The sequence below is a fragment of the Leptodactylus fuscus genome, chromosome 5 (assembly GCF_031893055.1).
Source record: "Leptodactylus fuscus isolate aLepFus1 chromosome 5, aLepFus1.hap2, whole genome shotgun sequence".
NCBI classification, from domain to species: domain Eukaryota; kingdom Metazoa; phylum Chordata; class Amphibia; order Anura; family Leptodactylidae; genus Leptodactylus; species Leptodactylus fuscus.
This window is the reverse complement of record NC_134269.1, coordinates 76,455,150-76,473,403: the sequence shown is the minus strand read 5'-3', so window position 1 is coordinate 76,473,403 and position 18,254 is coordinate 76,455,150. Positions and strand designations below refer to the sequence as shown.

Below are 18,254 nucleotides of genomic sequence, written 5' to 3'. Positions count from 1 at the left end.
GAGTCTGTTTGTTTGTTTTTTTGTATAGTAAAATGATTTTCCTTGACAATATTATTACATATTCACCAAGCAATCAATGGTTTGTTGAGACAATGACTGTAGTGTTTTCCATTGGTGGAGATTTGGTGCACCCCGATATTCCTAACAACTTCCTAAGACTTTTGGCTGAAGGTAAGTTTTCTTATCACAGAAAAGATAAAAATCTAAAGATAAGACACACAAGGAAAATATAACGTTTAATAATCCCATAAAATAGGCCAAAAACATTGACTCCAAAATGTCATAGTAACGCAGATAATTGTGATGGCACAAAAAAAGTGAAACTCAAGGTAAATATTTTTATATTAGATTAGAAATATCAGTGCAGACCGTATGGTACCAATACTGACCACACAATCTCTAGGTTAATATTAAAACCAGTGCAAAAGCGTTCTGACGTTTTTTTCCCCAAAGACAGTAGGTCGTGTTTTAGGGGACAGTAGGTCAAGCATATAAATATATACAAATTAAATGCAAACGGCACCAAAAATATATCCTGAGTCTAATATCCCTATATTTGATAACTAATAGAGATGAGCGAACAGTGTTCTATCGAACACATGTTCGATCGGATATCAGGGTGTTCGCCATGTTCGAATCGAATCGAACACCACGTGGTAAAGTGCGCCAAAATTCGATTCCCCTCCCACCTTCCCTGGCGCCTTTTTTGCACCAATAACAGCGCAGGGGAGGTGGGACAGGAACTACGACACTGGGGGCATTGAAAAAAATTGGAAAAAGTCATTGGCTGCCGAAATCAGGTGACCTCCATTTTAGACGAATAGTGGATTTCAAATCCGGGTCATATGAGAATGTGAACTTTGTGACTATGAGACAGGGATAGCTGTACAGGCAGGGATAGCTAGGGATAACCTTTATTTAGGGGGGAATGTTATTAAAAATAACTTTTTGGGGCTCTATCGGGTGTGTAATTGTGATTTTTGTGAGATAAACTTTTTCCCATAGGGATGCATTGGCCAGCGCTGATTGGCCGAATTCCGTACTCTGGCCAATCAGTGCTGGCCAATGCATTCTATTAGCTTGATGAAGCAGAGTGTGCACAAGGGTTCAAGCGCACCCTCGGCTCTGATGTAGCAGAGCCGAGGCTGCACAAGGGTTCAAGCGCACCCTCGGCTCTGATGTAGGAGAGCCGAGGGTGCACTTGAACCCTTGTGCACCCTCAGCTCTGCTACATCAGAGCCGAGGGTGCGCTTGAACCCTTGTGCACACTCTGCTTCATCAAGCTAATAGAATGCATTGGCCAGCGCTGATTGGCCAATGTATTCTATTAGCCTGATGAAGTAGAGCTGAATGTGTGTGCTAAGCACACACATTCAGCTCTACTTCATCGGGCTAATAGAATGCATTGGCCAGCGCTGATTGGCCAGAGTACGGAACTCGACCAATCAGCGCTGGCTCTGCTGGAGGAGGCGGAGTCTAAGATCGCTCCACACCAGTCTCCATTCAGGTCCGACCTTAGACTCCGCCTCCTCCGGCAGAGCCAGCGCTGATTGGCCGAAGGCTGGCCAATGCATTCCTATGCGAATGCAGAGACTTAGCAGTGCTGAGTCAGTTTTGCTCAACTACACATCTGATGCACACTCGGCACTGCTACATCAGATGTAGCAATCTGATGTAGCAGAGCCGAGGGTGCACTAGAACCCCTGTGCAAACTCAGTTCACGCTAATAGAATGCATTGGCCAGCGCTGATTGGCCAATGCATTCTATTAGCCCGATGAAGTAGAGCTGAATGTGTGTGCTAAGCACACACATTCAGCACTGCTTCATCAAGCCAATACAATGCATTAGCCAGTGCTGATTGGCCAGAGTACGGAATTCGGCCAATCAGCGCTGGCTCTGCTGGAGGAGGCGGAGTCTAAGATCGCTCCACACCAGTCTCCATTCAGGTCCGACCTTAGACTCCGCCTCCTCCGGCAGAGCCAGCGCTGATTGGCCGAAGGCTGGCCAATGCATTCCTATGCGAATGCAGAGACTTAGCAGTGCTGAGTCAGTTTTGCTCAACTACACATCTGATGCACACTCGGCACTGCTACATCAGATGTAGCAATCTGATGTAGCAGAGCCGAGGGTGCACTAGAACCCCTGTGCAAACTCAGTTCACGCTAATAGAATGCATTGGCCAGCGCTGATTGGCCAATGCATTCTATTAGCCCGATGAAGTAGAGCTGAATGTGTGTGCTAAGCACACACATTCAGCACTGCTTCATCAAGCCAATACAATGCATTAGCCAGTGCTGATTGGCCAGAGTACGGAATTCGGCCAATCAGCGCTGGCTCTGCTGGAGGAGGCGGAGTCTAAGATCGCTCCACACCAGTCTCCATTCAGGTCCGACCTTAGACTCCGCCTCCTCCGGCAGAGCCAGCGCTGATTGGCCGAAGGCTGGCCAATGCATTCCTATGCGAATGCAGACTTAGCAGTGCTGAGTCAGTTTTGCTCAACTACACATCTGATGCACACTCGGCACTGCTACATCAGATGTAGCAATCTGATGTAGCAGAGCCGAGGGTGCACTAGAACCCCTGTGCAAACTCAGTTCACGCTAATAGAATGCATTGGCCAGCGCTGATTGGCCAATGCATTCTATTAGCCCGATGAAGTAGAGCTGAATGTGTGTGCTAAGCACACACATTCAGCACTGCTTCATCAAGCCAATACAATGCATTAGCCAGTGCTGATTGGCCAGAGTACGGAATTCGGCCAATCAGCGCTGGCCAATGCATTCTATTAGCCCGATGAAGTAGAGCTGAATGTGTGTGCTAAGCACACACATTCAGCACTGCTTCATCAAGCCAATACAATGCATTAGCCAGTGCTGATTGGCCAGAGTACGGAATTCGGCCAATCAGCGCTGGCTCTGCTGGAGGAGGCGGAGTCTAAGATAGCTCCACACCAGTCTCCATTCAGGTCCGACCTTAGACTCCGCCTCCTCCGGCAGAGCCAGCGCTGATTGGCCGAAGGCTGGCCAATGCATTCCTATGCGAATGCAGACTTAGCAGTGCTGAGTCAGTTTTGCTCAACTACACATCTGATGCACACTCGGCACTGCTACATCAGATGTAGCAATCTGATGTAGCAGAGCCGAGGGTGCACTAGAACCCCTGTGCAAACTCAGTTCACGCTAATAGAATGCATTGGCCAGCGCTGATTGGCCAATGCATTCTATTAGCCCGATGAAGTAGAGCTGAATGTGTGTGCTAAGCACACACATTCAGCACTGCTTCATCAAGCCAATACAATGCATTAGCCAGTGCTGATTGGCCAGAGTACGGAATTCGGCCAATCAGCGCTGGCCAATGCATTCTATTAGCCCGATGAAGTAGAGCTGAATGTGTGTGCTAAGCACACACATTCAGCACTGCTTCATCAAGCCAATACAATGCATTAGCTCTGCCGGAGGAGGCGGAGTCTAAGGTCGGACCTGAATGGAGACTGGTGTGGAGCGATCTTAGACTCCGCCTCCTCCAGCAGAGCCAGCGCTGATTGGCCGAATTCCGTACTCTGGCCAATCAGCACTGGCTAATGCATTGTATTGGCTTGATGAAGCAGTGCTGAATGTGTGTGCTTAGCACACACATTCAGCTCTACTTCATCGGGCTAATAGAATGCATTGGCCAATCAGCGCTGGCCAATGCATTCTATTAGCGTGAACTGAGTTTGCACAGGGGTTCTAGTGCACCCTCGGCTCTGCTACATCAGATTGCTACATCTGATGTAGCAGTGCCGAGTGTGCATCAGATGTGTAGTTGAGCAAAACTGACTCAGCACTGCTAAGTCTGCATTCGCATAGGAATGCATTGGCCAGCCTTCGGCCAATCAGCGCTGGCTCTGCCGGAGGAGGCGGAGTCTAAGGTCGGACCTGAATGGAGACTGGTGTGGAGCGATCTTAGACTCCGCCTCCTCCAGCAGAGCCAGCGCTGATTGGCCGAATTCCGTACTCTGGCCAATCAGCACTGGCTAATGCATTGTATTGGCTTGATGAAGCAGTGCTGAATGTGTGTGCTTAGCACACACATTCAGCTCTACTTCATCGGGCTAATAGAATGCATTGGCCAATCAGCGCTGGCCAATGCATTCTATTAGCGTGAACTGAGTTTGCACAGGGGTTCTAGTGCACCCTCGGCTCTGCTACATCAGATTGCTACATCTGATGTAGCAGTGCCGAGTGTGCATCAGATGTGTAGTTGAGCAAAACTGACTCAGCACTGCTAAGTCTGCATTCGCATAGGAATGCATTGGCCAGCCTTCGGCCAATCAGCGCTGGCTCTGCCGGAGGAGGCGGAGTCTAAGGTCGGACCTGAATGGAGACTGGTGTGGAGCTATCTTAGACTCCGCCTCCTCCAGCAGAGCCAGCGCTGATTGGTCGAGTTCCGTACTCTGGCCAATCAGCACTGGCCAATGCATTTCTATGGGGAAAAGTTAGCTTGCGAAAATCGCAAACTGACAGGGATTTCCATGAAATAAAGTGACTTTTATGCCCCCAGACATGCTTCCCCTGCTGTCCCAGTGTCATTCCAGGGTGTTGGTATCATTTCCTGGGGTGTCATAGTGGACTTGGTGACCCTCCAGACACGAATTTGGGTTTCCCCCTTAACGAGTTTATGTTCCCCATAGACTATAATGGGGTTCGAAACCCATTCGAACACTCGAACAGTGAGCGGCTGTTCGAATCGAATTTCGAACCTCGAACATTTTAGTGTTCGCTCATCTCTAATAACTAATCTAATATGTATGTATTATGTAAGTAGGCAATTCAGACTAGGTGTTGAGATCGCAGTAAGATATAGACCAAAAATGATCTAAGTTCAGGCTCCACATGATAAACAAGCTTAAGATGGTATAAAAATCAAGGTGCATTCAGTTTAAAAAGCTACAGTCACATAGATGGTATCTCACTATCTATGTGACTCATGGGGTTCTTGTGTAGAGGTGCAAAAAATCCAAGAACTGGTACAGAGCATCAAAAGTTAGTCCGTGAATTGCAGTATACCTCCATATACCCATATACACCAGAAAATTGATGGTATATATAATATATGTGCAAATTCACATCAGCACAAATTACCCTATTTTATAAACAGCAAAAAAAAATAATGCTCCCATACTTCTAAAATAAGATGCATAGCACAAGTATACTTGCAGATGCAAAACAATAAAAAAAAACCTAAATAAAACTGGTTCAAAACATCACAAGTTAGTCCATGAATGGCAGTACACCTCTGTATACACCAGGAAAATGCTATCTGGTGCAAATTCACATTAGCACATAATAGTGTTTTATAAACAGCACAAAATGCTCCCATCCTTCCAAACTAAGATGCATAGCCCAAATATACTTGCAATTTAGTAGTTACAGATATATTAAAGCAAATCAGGGATCCATATGCAAAGTTATAAAGAATTTGTCCATACCTGGTGATGTATGGAGGAGAAAAGACTCCCCCCATCTTATATACTTAATACATAGATCACTGTGAGTCAGCTCTAAACTATTGTTGCCTATGGCCATGACAGTGCTGTAAAGCATATCACTAAATGCTGTCAACAGAACAGACGAGAGGCTTAGACAAGATGGCAGACCCCATAATTGTGTACAGAAAACAGAATGAAAAGTCTACAATCGGAGAACAAAAACAGATTGAAAAAAAGTGATAGATATCAATATCCAGTTTTACTTAAACTTAAGACATTGGTGGCACATTCCTTTTTATAGAAGCTGTCCACTTTCTGTAGCTGGGCTGTGAACACCTTTGGTGGCTGTCATCTTCACAATCTATGGATGTTGCAAACCTCTTGTAAAACCACCTACCAGTATATGCTGTTGTAGGGAGTTGTTTGTAGCATAGTGAACCTACCTTTTTTATGTCAAACTGTGCACATCTTCCTGCTGAAAACTGATTTTAATCCTTGTGCAAATGAACTATTTGGTGGATGCTGGATGTGGCCAAGTCTGCCATGTGTGGTTGTAATATATCAGGACCTCTCAATCTTTGTTAGGGGCTGACACTGGGTGACAAAAATGGGTGCTCTTCTGGGCTTATATATATTGAATTTACATGTAGATGAAAAGATGTTCACTGTCTCACTAACCCACCCCTCCAGCAGCACATTGATGGTTTAGAATAGATCATTATGTTGGTAGACTCCCTATTAGGACATACGATCCCTCAATCATGGGCGGCACAAAGTACTACTTGTTACAAACACCTATGTTTTATTCTAAAACCCCAAAGATTGGGCATCATGAACCTCCTGACAAGGCTCCCTTTAATGAGCCCTTCATTAGAATGTATGGAGACTTTATAGATCTATATTTGGCAGGGAGATGGTTAATATTTTATTTTGCGCTTTGCTGGCTGAGACCTGATTTCCATTCCCCTATTTGGTTTCCTTTGTGTTTTTGTATCAGTTTATTTTTCCCTCCAGCCTCCAGCAGCATTTCTGCTATCTTGCTAAAATATAACAACTGGAGGCTGAAGGTTTGCAATAAACCCTGTGTAACCGGAATCATTGTGCCTGCACACCATTCCTGTATAATATCCCAAGACTGACAGGTCTGCGGTTTGTAAGGGTGAGGAAAGTTTATTTCGACATGCCTTTGTCCAGCTTGTGCTCTCTCTGTCTAAAATGTAATTTTTCATCTCTCCAGGATTTGGTGATGAAAAGGAAGATGGACAGCTGAGGCTGTATGCAGTGCAGTCTTATCTTGCCTTGCTGGAAATGGAGAATGTGCATTATCCCCAGCGCTTCCTACAGGTTATCAGCTGGGTGAGGAAGATATTAGTGAAAAGCCTGTCTTTGTGCTTGGATACATGAAGCAGACATTAGCATTTTCTATTCATAGGCCAGGCTGTTCGCTTCTGAGCTGCCATGTAAATTGGCTGTTTCACACTGGCTAACTTCTAATTATACCCGCCGCACTCGCTAGCCGAGGATTTTCTTATAAGTACAACAACATTTCACATTTCCCAAATTGCAAAAGTTGAAATCTGCTTACAGGAAACATTGGGAAGGAATTTGACTTTAATTACTTGTGGATTTATTTCATTAAAATATTGCTTTAGTTCTGGTTTTACAAAAGTTCCACCTTGTTCATACATGCTAGTCCATACTTTATTTTATTGAAGAGGTTGTAAACATTTAGTTATAACCTCACATGCCATGCTCCATCTCTGGTTTACCTAGTACAGCTTTTGTATTATGCTAGGTTCACACCGGTGTTTGGGTTTGAGTCCACTTGGGCGCCCAAAAGGCAAAAACCCTGTCCGCTTAAAAAGCGGTTACCTGCAGAGACCCCCAAAGACTATAATGGGAGGGGGGGGGTCTATGGGTCCCATGAAATAACAATGCTGCTTTGTGCTGTTCTTTTGTTTTCCCTCCTGGAAATTGGTGAATAAATCACCAACTGGGCTTTACCATTCTCATTTTCATTAGGGTGTGATAGTATCCAGGTTGTGTAGGGGCACTTCATAATGAGAACAGTAAGGCCAACTTGCATAATGCAGAGACCTAAATACAGATCACACTTAGATATACTTGGTTAACAAAAGCAAACTGCAAAGGGGCCCAAGGGGACGGAATTGACCATATACTGTATCTTTTTGAAATATATATATATATATATATATATATATATATATATATATATATTCTTTATTTTTTAACATCGCTGGATGAAAAAAGTCAGACTTGCAGGACTTTTTCATGCAGTGATTTTTAGACAGATCTGCTCCAGATGGATATCGAGCACGGATGTGAACCCAGCCTTACTAAACTGATGTATCAGGGGTGCTGGCACTTTAGAACCTAGTTTTACTAGAACTGGTTCTATGTATGTTTAATACAGTTATTTATACTTGAAGCAATTGTCTTCCTCACTTAGACCATAACTGGAAGCTTCTTCCATAACAAGCTTCATGAATGGGTCCTCTTCAAAGCCCCTGTATTCTATAACCACATCGGTGGGTCTTTTAAAAGGAGCTCCCTCCTTTCTTGACATGTCTATTTTAGTAAATTCTTGCATTTTCTGAGAAATCTGAATTCTGCTTTATCATTTCTTCATAACTAGTTCTATTCCTGTATTATTCTTCCATGAAATATATAAATAAAATGACAGTTTGGTGTTAGCATTTCTCTTGTCATAGAGTTCCCTACACTCCCCCATATAGTAACACCTTATTGTCAATTTATTCATAATTTAGTGAGAATACCAGAGAAACAGCGCAGTTTAGAGTTAAAAGTTACTGCAGAACTTTTATAATCTGTAGAATACAATTATTTACTAAGACCAGACATGTCAGGAGAGGTGATTGATCAGGAGTTTGAAGTGTATTGAATCTGTATGTAACCATAACATAAAATTAATGGAGGGCGTTTCACTACCTCCAGTAACAGCAACTCTTTCCATCCTATAATAGTCATCACCTCTTTGCAACGCCTATTGAAAAGGATACAAAAAGGTGTGGCGGTGGTGAGAGGTCCCTTTTAAAGGTGGACGTATACATTTAAAGTGCTCTTTCCCAATGACTTGCATTCAATTTCTGAACTGTTGTTTTGGGTTATAGGTAAATATTGTGTATAAAGTTATCTTATTTGTAACCCTGCTCCTAGCATTGGTTACAGTTATCCTACTCGCCTATTAAATGGACACAGGAAAAAAGACCAACCCGACTGGATCGGGCCAGGGACAGCGCTCACCCAGAAATTTTAGAAACCTTCTTTATTGGACAACAATCAATGTAAATAGCACAACACATTTCGGACCCATAGATCCTTTGTCAAGTGCCATAAGCCAAAGGACCTATGGGGCCGAAATGCATGGTACCATTTACATTGATTGTTGTCCAATAAAGAAGGTTTCTAAAATTTCTGGGTGAGCGCTGTCCTTGGCCCTATTCGGTTGGGTTGGTCTTTTTTCCTGTGGCTATCTTCTCATCTTCGGGACGTTCTTCAGCTGCTGCCCTTGCACCTGGTTCACCTTCCCAGGCTTATATATGTGGTGTTGTTGTGACATCTTCACAACCCTCCAGGTGAGCAGACATCTGTCTGTCTTCAACAGTTCTTATAATCTCTTGACATACTACACGAAGATCAGCTCGGTATCCCCTTGTCCTATTAGATGGAGTCACCAGATCAAACCAGCCACATTACATTGTAGGTGATATTATGCTGAACACCATCTTACCTTTAGACAAATAGATAGTTTTATAAACATACAAAGTAGGCTCAAGTGTGCCAGATCCTCCAAGATTTCTGTATTCAAGTTAAAAAACCTGAAGCTCTGGTCCGCCTCATTGCACTTGAGCCTCATTTACATAAGTGGTACATCTGTTGTGCTACCTAAATGTATGATGGTGCTTATCATAATGTCCCCTGTGGTTGGTTTGATATTGAGTTTCTTGGTGAAAGATTTGCTTTCATGTCTTAGCAGCTCTGCTAATTCATATGTTAGTTTTATATACTGTTTGGGGATGATATTCAATAATTCAGAATTACTGGACTACTGCTCACGTGTCTCATGTATAGCTTTTGTGTTTTCAGGTACTAGGAGAATATTCCTATCTGGCAGAGCAGGTTCCTGCAGAGTCAGTAATATCTAAACTTAACAATGTTCTGCTACAAAGCTCTGTAACTTCTGATACATCGGCCTGGATTATGGCTGCAATAACAAAGTTGGCGGCGATCACTCCACATTCCTCATTAGTAGATCAACTAATCCAAAAATTCTCAACCTGCCTGGACACGGGAATGCGGCAGCAGGCCTGCGAATTAAAAGCGCTATGGGAAGACAGACCACTAATACAGAGATTTTTTCCACTCAATTCCTGCTGTGAAGATTTACTGGTAAATATGAGTTCACAATATTCTATTCAGTGCTGGTCACAACTGCTGCCAGATTATATAGAGTCATGTGAACTAAAAGTGCTGATCCAATCTTTGTAGTCTCACTTTGCTAAAGTTAATTATATTGCAGTAGTCCAAAATTCAACATAAAAATTCTAGTATTATAAGACCCTGAGTTACTTGTATGTCTGGTATCTTGTCCTAAAAAGTGCTAGATTTCCAAAGTATACAGTTTCCCATTGGGTGGTCACTCAACTTTCCACACAATTGGAATTATGCTGGAGCATTACATTGGTAACTCCCACTGCCCACTTGTCTAAATGTCCGTCTTGTAATTCTGCAATGGTAATCATGAACTAGGAGGCCCAGCATGAAAACTTTTATTAAAACCACATAGCTCTGCATTTCATAATATTGTGGATAGAAACAATCATCCTTATGCTATTTTTTTTTTCAGTATGTTTCATTCAATGTTTCTTGTATCCATGATGCTGTATTCAATTGTGTGCATTATAATTTGTGTATTATAATTTGGTTGCAGGTTGATGCTTCTCTGTCTTTTCTGGATGGATTTGTGGCTGAGGCCCTTAGTAATGGTGCAGCTCCATATAAGCCTCATCATCAGCGCCAAGAGGAAAAGCTGTCTCGGGAAAAAGGTAGATGTCCTATTTCATTCTAGCATTTATTTTTATTTAAGTAACAACCCATATTGCACTTGAAAAGTGGTGTACCTCCTCTTTCAAGTAAAGTTAAAAATATCAAGATTGGTGGTGGGCCAACACTTGTGCCCACGTATCAGCTCGGATCAATACTGGAAGTAGGCAGCTCTGTGTAGTGACTGTCATTGGGTACTGCAGCATAGCGTTTATTCACTTAAAAATCCTAGAAAACGCCTTAAGCAGTGCTCCAAATTTAGGAGCCAAAACTAATACTTAGACACCAAATTGTAATTAATTATAATGAAGATTAAACCTAGACATTCATTCTCATGATGTCGTCAAGATGTGGCCATGGTGTGTTCAAATAGGGGACAGTAGCGCAGCATTTAATAAAATGGGTTATGCAGGGAAAATAAAGCTTACTAGTACATTCCCCTGACTGGATGAGCTTTATTATTAAAATATATTATGTATAGGTGTCCCAGAGCTCCGAATTTTGCCATACAGCAGTGTGCCGGAAGACTGTGAGCACTGACTCGGCTCTATTCACGCTGCAGGTTCATGGAATAGAGCAGAGTCAGTCGTGTCTGAGAGGGAATAATTTGAGCTTTGAGGGACCTAGGTATACAAATCAATAGACTACTGTAGCAATTCTTCTGACTGCACAGTGTATATAATTCTCCACACATCCACAGTATTGATGCCCCCCCCATTCTCTATCATCTCTCCTTCCCAGCAGTCATATTTAGGTTTACCAAATTACCCCACCCCAAAAGTAGTCACAAAGCTTATTCACCATCACCTCCATCCCCAGCAATCACTTTCACATCACACCATATTACCCAAGACTCAAAGTAGGCACAAAGCCTGTTCCCAATCAGTAATCAGGATCACCATAAGCCCCTCACCCCCTAGAAGAGTCACAAAGCGTGATCCTTGTTCCCCCACATCCCCATAGTAGTTAAAAAGCTCATTCTCCCTGGTTCCCCCATCCCCAGAATAGCATTAAGCATGTTTCCCACGGTTCTTCCCCCAAACCATAGTAGTCACTATGCTCCTTCCATGGTACCTCATCCCACCAACATTGATAATGCTCATTCCACATGTAGCCACAAAAGTGGTTCCTTATCACCCTACCACTTCAGTTTAGACTCTCCATGTTCCATTTCAACCCCCATTCCCAGACATATTCAGGCTCACTTTCCTTTCAGGCTGCACACATTAGTACAGAAGGAGACGTGCGGCAGTCGAAGAAAGAAAGATGAGATTTTATTAAAATTTTGTATGAATTAAACAATGCCGGAGGCCACACGGTGGCTCAGTGGTTAGCACTGCAGCCTTGCAGTGCTGGGGTCCTGGTATTCAAATCTCACCAAGGGCAAAAAACCATCTGCAAGGAGTTTGTATGTTCTCCCCGTGTTTGCATGGATTTCCATCCCATATTCCAAAAAGGGGGGGAAAAATGTACAATGTGGGCTCACAATCTACATTAAAAAAAAAAAAAAAAAAACTGTGCCGAAGAAGATCCAAATCATCTTTCTCCTGCTTAGAAAAGTTACTCAAATTAGAAATGCAGATTTTCTTGGCATGCAGCTGGTAGACCAGAAAGAATGGCATATTTTAAGAATAGGCAGAAATCATTAATGGACTGTATGATATTTCTTTTATATTTAGCTTAAATGAAAGGTAAGACCTATCAAAACCTTCAAAAATGTAACTAAACACTTTGCAAAAACATTGCATGTAATAGGCTTGAAATGCAGTTGGTCACTATAGCTGGCCTTGCTGGACTCTTGACTAGTATTTAGTGTTGTGTATGTGTTGGAATGGCTCATGATGCTTTTGGTGGTTATCCAGGGTTTTCTGGCTTCAAGCTAATATTGGATTACACTTTATAACAGTATTAGGCTACATTCATCAGAGAGCTATCTGATCATACGTAATACTACATGCTCCTGTCTAGTATAAATGCCAATGAGGTCATTGTATGCAACAAAAAATGTTAGACTTTATTAGCTGTGCAAATGGTATAGAACTTTACGGCCTGAAGTAGAACACGGTCACAGTAAATTAGGTAAGCCTGGCACTTAGTTTTAGAATTTTTATTGCTCAAAGCAATAAAATAATAAAACCACATTTTAACCACATAGTCTTGAATAAAATCCCCTACTGTTTTGCGTATACAGCTACTATGCATGCCTATTAGAGATGAGCGAGTAGTACTCGATCGAGTAGGTGTTCAATCGAATATTACGGTATTCGAAATACTTGTACTTGATCAAATACTACTAGCTGTTCGAAGTTAAAATTCGATGCAGAACCAGCGTTGATTGGCAGAATGCTATACCATTGCCAATCAACGCTGGTTCTTCTCTTACCTTTAGAAGTCTTCTCCCTGCGCAGCGTCCCCGCATCCTCTTCTGGCTCTGAATTCAATCTGCCAGGCATCGGGCCTGGGCAGAGCCGACTGCGCATGTCCGCTTGTAGTGTCCGATGCCTAGCAGAGTGAATTCAAGGCCGGAAGAGGACACTGGGACGCTGCGAAGGGAGAAGAATCCAGCCCGACCCTCACTCATGGACTTGGTAAGTAGAATTTGATCGAATGTTGTGTACCCCTGAAACGAGCATTTTCCCCCATGGACTATAATGGGGTTCAAAACCCGTTCGAACAGTCGAACAGTGTGCGGCTGTTCGAATCGGATTTCAAACCCCAAACATTTTAGTGTTCGCTCATCTCTAATGCCTATGTGTCTTTATGGTTACAGACTAGTGTAATCTGCAGTCTTATAAGCTACTACCTTTCATTTGCTGAGTCTTCTACTCTCTGTAGGTGACTGAGGGAGTAGAATAAAAAATAATTGAAGGATCTCTCTACATATGTGGTTTGGAGACATATTGATATGCATTAGAGCCGTAGGCACAAAACAGTAGGAACTTTTTAATGAAATCAAAGTTGCTTCATTTATAACTGTACATGCTGCAAAACAGGGAAATGTTTATAGAAATGTTAATACTAGTACTAGTCTATGGACGAATACTGTCAGAGGGGGCGTTCCTCACAGCCCAGCTAGACTGTCAGGAAGGCCCTTCTGATAGTGGGCAGAGATCATTGCCATTATAACAGCACTGATATCTTCTGCCCCGGGGCACATAACTGGAAAGTTGATAGTGCACTGTCAGCTTTCTAGTGGTATATAAAGCCGCATGTGCCCAAGATTGATTGGCTAATGAAGCCTTCTGTCAGCTCTGCAAAGTGTACTTAGCTGCAGATCCCTGATAAGGACTAGAAAAGTGCATGGTCTGTGCCTCTGTTATGGCTCTGTGTAAATTCGGAAGTAACAGTGTATGGTTTAAAGCATTCACATATTCATGGCCTGACCTGTACATCACACAGGCTAAGCATGACATTGAGAAACAGAGGAGAGAGGGGACAGGGGAGCAGGAGAAACCCTGAGACTGGAAATCTTCTTTAAGTTGTTAATCATATGATTAAAGATCGGACTATTACCACTCCTGACTCCTCCTTCTTGCTTCTGTCCTTAGTTTATCTAGAGCAGGGGTGCCCAATACGTCGATCGCGATCTACTGGTAGATCGCAAAGCACGTATGGGTCGCTCGTGGGATGCAGGGATCCCCAGTGTCTTCTTGTTCACAGCGCAGGCTGAGAGTCATCTCCGGACACTGGCAGGTGGGGCTGCCGCAGCCTACCAGTGTCCAGAGATAACTCTCAGCCTGCGCTGTGAAGAAGCAGACAGCTGGGATCCCTGGGCAGCCACAGAACGCCACTGTCTCCTGCTGTCACGATCCGCCTGCCCCCGCCCACATGCCTGGCCCGGCCCACAGACATGCCCGCCCCACCCACAAGCCCGTCTGGCCCCGCCCACAGCCCGGCTCCGCCCACAGCCCAGCCCCGCCCTAGTAGATCTTTTGCCTTGGTCAGCTAATGAAGTAGCTCACACGCTGAAAAAGTGTGAGCACCCCTGATCTAGAGGAATCCTTTGAGTATGAATGGGAAGAATGGAAGAAGGGGTAGATACATAAGTCATTTAGCCCTACAAAACAAATGTCTATGCTTTACTGTGCCCAAGTGGCAGACACTTAAAGAAATGTCTTGTTAGTTTTTATACTGGCGTATAAAATGTGTGCTTTTAATCTTGAGAGGATTGTATTTCTATTACGTGTATAGGTCTTGATGCTAGATGCATTGTGTGTGAAAAACATTGTGACTTTACCTACTGAAGTGGATAAAATCTAATCTTAGCCAGCTCTGTTGTAATCCAGAGTTTACTTGAGGTTCACTGCCACAGCACGTATATAGACCAGATGGGGAAAGAGATATTTCATCAGAGTAACCACTTCTGTTTAAGAGGATAGAGTCTTAATAACATGGATATAACATTGCAACGACCTCCTGGATAGTTCTGTTCTCCGGCTACTGATCTCTGCCTAAAAACACTTAGCTAGCCCCAGCCTCTACACATACTATATCTACATCATGGCAGAAACCTTCACCACTATGTGGAGGGCATTATTTTACAATATTTAATATGTGATACTAGTTTTATATATTTGTTTTAGATTTTATTATAGCAGTAGGGTTCTAGTTACTGATGGAGTCTTCCTTTATAGCTTATATCTATTATAATACATCATCTGCTGATAGGTTGGTTATAATTGTATCTATTACTTCTTTATAATGTCCTTTACAATATGAGGAATATAAAGAGCAAGTTGTAAATAGTCGCATTGTCTGTTCCTGTAGATGTGTTGCCAAAGCAACTGAGAAATCCCTTATATTAATTGACACTTAATAGGCAACCATAGACTTATCTTTATATCATGCTAGTAATGTGTAGGATAAAAATGAAATTGTATATTTTATCTGTTAGTTATAGATTCTCTGTTTTCTCAGCTTTAAATCTAGAGCCCTATGGACTGTGCTTTTCTCCCAGTCTTCCTTCTATCGGTTTGGCTGATGGACATTCACCTTCTGCGGTCTCCGTTTTATCTGAAGTCTCTGGAAACAGTGGTGAAACTGGACAAAAAGAGTAAGTGGGCATATATTTGTACCACAATGCTTAGTCATTTATCTGCTTTTAATAACAACTATTGATATGCTCTACTATGGCATATGGAGGGATTATGAGAGTTCCTTTCTTTAGACCTACTTCTGTCACGAAGAAGCATCCAGAAGACAGCATATGTTGCTGACCATTTACTAATTTACCATTAAAGAGTTAATTTTCCCTTTCTGTGACAGGAGAAACCTGTGTATCATAAATTTACAATGCACAAACTGCTAGCCATCAAAGGAAAACAGAAAGGAGATTATAGGAATGTATCTAGCCTCAGTGGGGGTTACCTTTGGGTCCCCTTGGCTTCTGAAACCAGTCGTAGCTGTGAACACTGGGGCCCCTTTAGTTATGCCAGTGACTATGCAAATCTAATATCTTCTTTAAAGGGGTATTCCCACGTCGCATACTCACCAGTCTTCACTCCTGTAAAATCTTCTTTCTACCTGGTTTCTTGCATCATTTGGTGGGCGGGGTTTCGCATGCAACCTGCCGTTTAGCTCCGCCCACCCATATTGGACTATGAAGTACAGGCAGCAGCAACTCCATTCTATGTTACATACAGAGACTGCCTGTCTTTGCCATAATGAACACAATTGAATTAGCTAGCCTGATAACTGGGAGAACAGAAGAAATGAAAGCAGCTCCTCTCCTCTGAGTGCAGGACCTAGGTCATGTGGTGTAGACACAGGAATAGCTAGAAACACAGGCTCGCTCCCTGCACTTAGCCCTTCCTCCCTCCCCCTTGAGAGCAGGCAGATACATCACTTGACTCATGAGCAGATAAGTCAGGGCTGTGTCAACAATGAATTGAATAAAGTAAGATAGTGGACAAACAAAGCAGTTTTGCTGAAGCAGTGTATTTAGGAAAAGTCTTACATCCACATTAACAAGCAGTATAGATAGGATCCTTGTGATGGGACAACCCCTTTAAGCTAATGTCACACAATGGCTGCTGCGGAGAAACACAAATTTTTCTGTAAAACCCTGAGTTTTACAGTTCCAGTAAAGTGAATGAGATTCGTAGCAGAAAATGCTGCTCACGAGGCGCTGTGGTGCGTTTCTCAAAAAAGCAGCATGTTAGTTATGTTTGTAGAAAAGCTGTTTTCTTATCCCCATGTTAAAACCTCATAGACACAAAACAGCCATCAATGCAATTATAATCTGTGTTTTCCACTACTTTTCTGCTGCTTTTCCGCCGCGTTTTGTTTTAGCCTTTTTTCACAGCTTTTCCGCCTCATGTGACTTTTTTGGAAAAACATCCCACTGTTTGTGCCAGTTTCCCAATAAGTATTTCAAGCCAAAACAAGAAGTGGATTGAGAGGACATGGGAAACTAAAGAAATTATTTACTTTTCTCTTTCTTGCCAATTCCAAAGAAACTGCATTAAAAGCTACAGTTACATTTCCAAAAAACGCTGTGTTAAACCCTCTTACAGGGGTTAATTGAGCTAATGTTGAATAAGACAATTCATAGAAACAAGACAACTTTATTACTAACGTATAATGACATATAAAAATACAAGGTGCACAGTCTGCACCATAAGTCGCACTAAGGTTTTAGAGGAGAAAAATAGGGAAAAAAAAAATTTTAAGGAAAAAAAATTGGTGAAATATTTAATAACCTAATAATATAATATTTCACCAATGTAAATAGAACCGGGGGCTTTCGGACACAGGGATACCAAATGTATATGTGTTTCACAGTAATGTTTTTGTTTTATATGTATTCTAGGGATATGGGGGTGATTTGAACATATCTATCTAATCTATCTATCTGTCTATCTGTCTGTCTATCTATCTATCTAATCTCATCCATGGATGGAAAGAGACACCCTGCAGTGAAGCTATGCAAGAAGAGAAAAAGGGGCGGGCCAGACGGGTGAAGGAGGTGTGGTTTTCTAAGCAAACTTGAAAACACGCCTCTTTCACCCGTCTGGCTCGTCCCTCCTTCACTGCCTCTCAGATCTTGCTCCTGCAATGATGCCACACAGGCAGGGAAGTAGGGGCGGGCCAGACGGGTGAAGGAGGCGTGGTTTCAAGCTTGCCGAGAAAACCACGCCTCCTCCTCCCGTTTGGCCCGCCCCTCCTTCCCTGTCTGTGTGGCATCATTGCAAGAGCCAGATCTGAGAGGCAGTGAAGGAGGGGCGGGCCAGACGGGAGAAGGAGGCGTGGTTTTCTCGGCAAGCTTGAAACCACGCTTCCTTCACCTGTCTGGCCCGCCCTTACTTCCCTGCCTCTCAGATCTCGCTCCTGCAATGATGCGACACAGACAGGGAAGGAGGGGCAGAGCAGGCAGGCACCGTGCTGCTCTCTTTTTGATTCTCACAGACGGGACACAGACGCTGCACACGCTGCATTCGGACTATAAGACGCACACACATTTTCCTCCCATATTGGGAGGAAAAAAAGTGCGTCTTATAGTCCGAAAAATACGGTAATAATAATAATAATAATAATAATAATCTTTGTTAGATACTTTATTTTACTTTTACTTCTAGTCTTAGAAATCTAAAGTTTGCAAAAGTATTTTTTTTTCCTAAACAAGCCCATGTTCTACATCTCACAGGAAGCCTTTTACATGGGATTGGGCCACTCGGGACAGTGTATGGGCTACTTTCT

General features: G+C 42.9%; 1 protein-coding gene across 1 annotated transcript in view; it reads left to right on the top strand.

Moving 5' to 3' along the window:
- AP4E1 (adaptor related protein complex 4 subunit epsilon 1) overlaps positions 1–18,254 on the top strand; it is a 52,652-nt gene that overhangs the window by 25,286 nt on the left and 9,112 nt on the right. Inside the window, exons 12-16 of the mRNA XM_075273451.1 lie at positions 59–171; positions 6,709–6,827; positions 9,600–9,902; positions 10,444–10,558; positions 15,474–15,609. Of these exons, the coding sequence (XP_075129552.1) occupies positions 59–171; positions 6,709–6,827; positions 9,600–9,902; positions 10,444–10,558; positions 15,474–15,609 (786 nt within the window). The remainder of the gene's footprint in view (positions 1–58; positions 172–6,708; positions 6,828–9,599; positions 9,903–10,443; positions 10,559–15,473; positions 15,610–18,254) is intronic.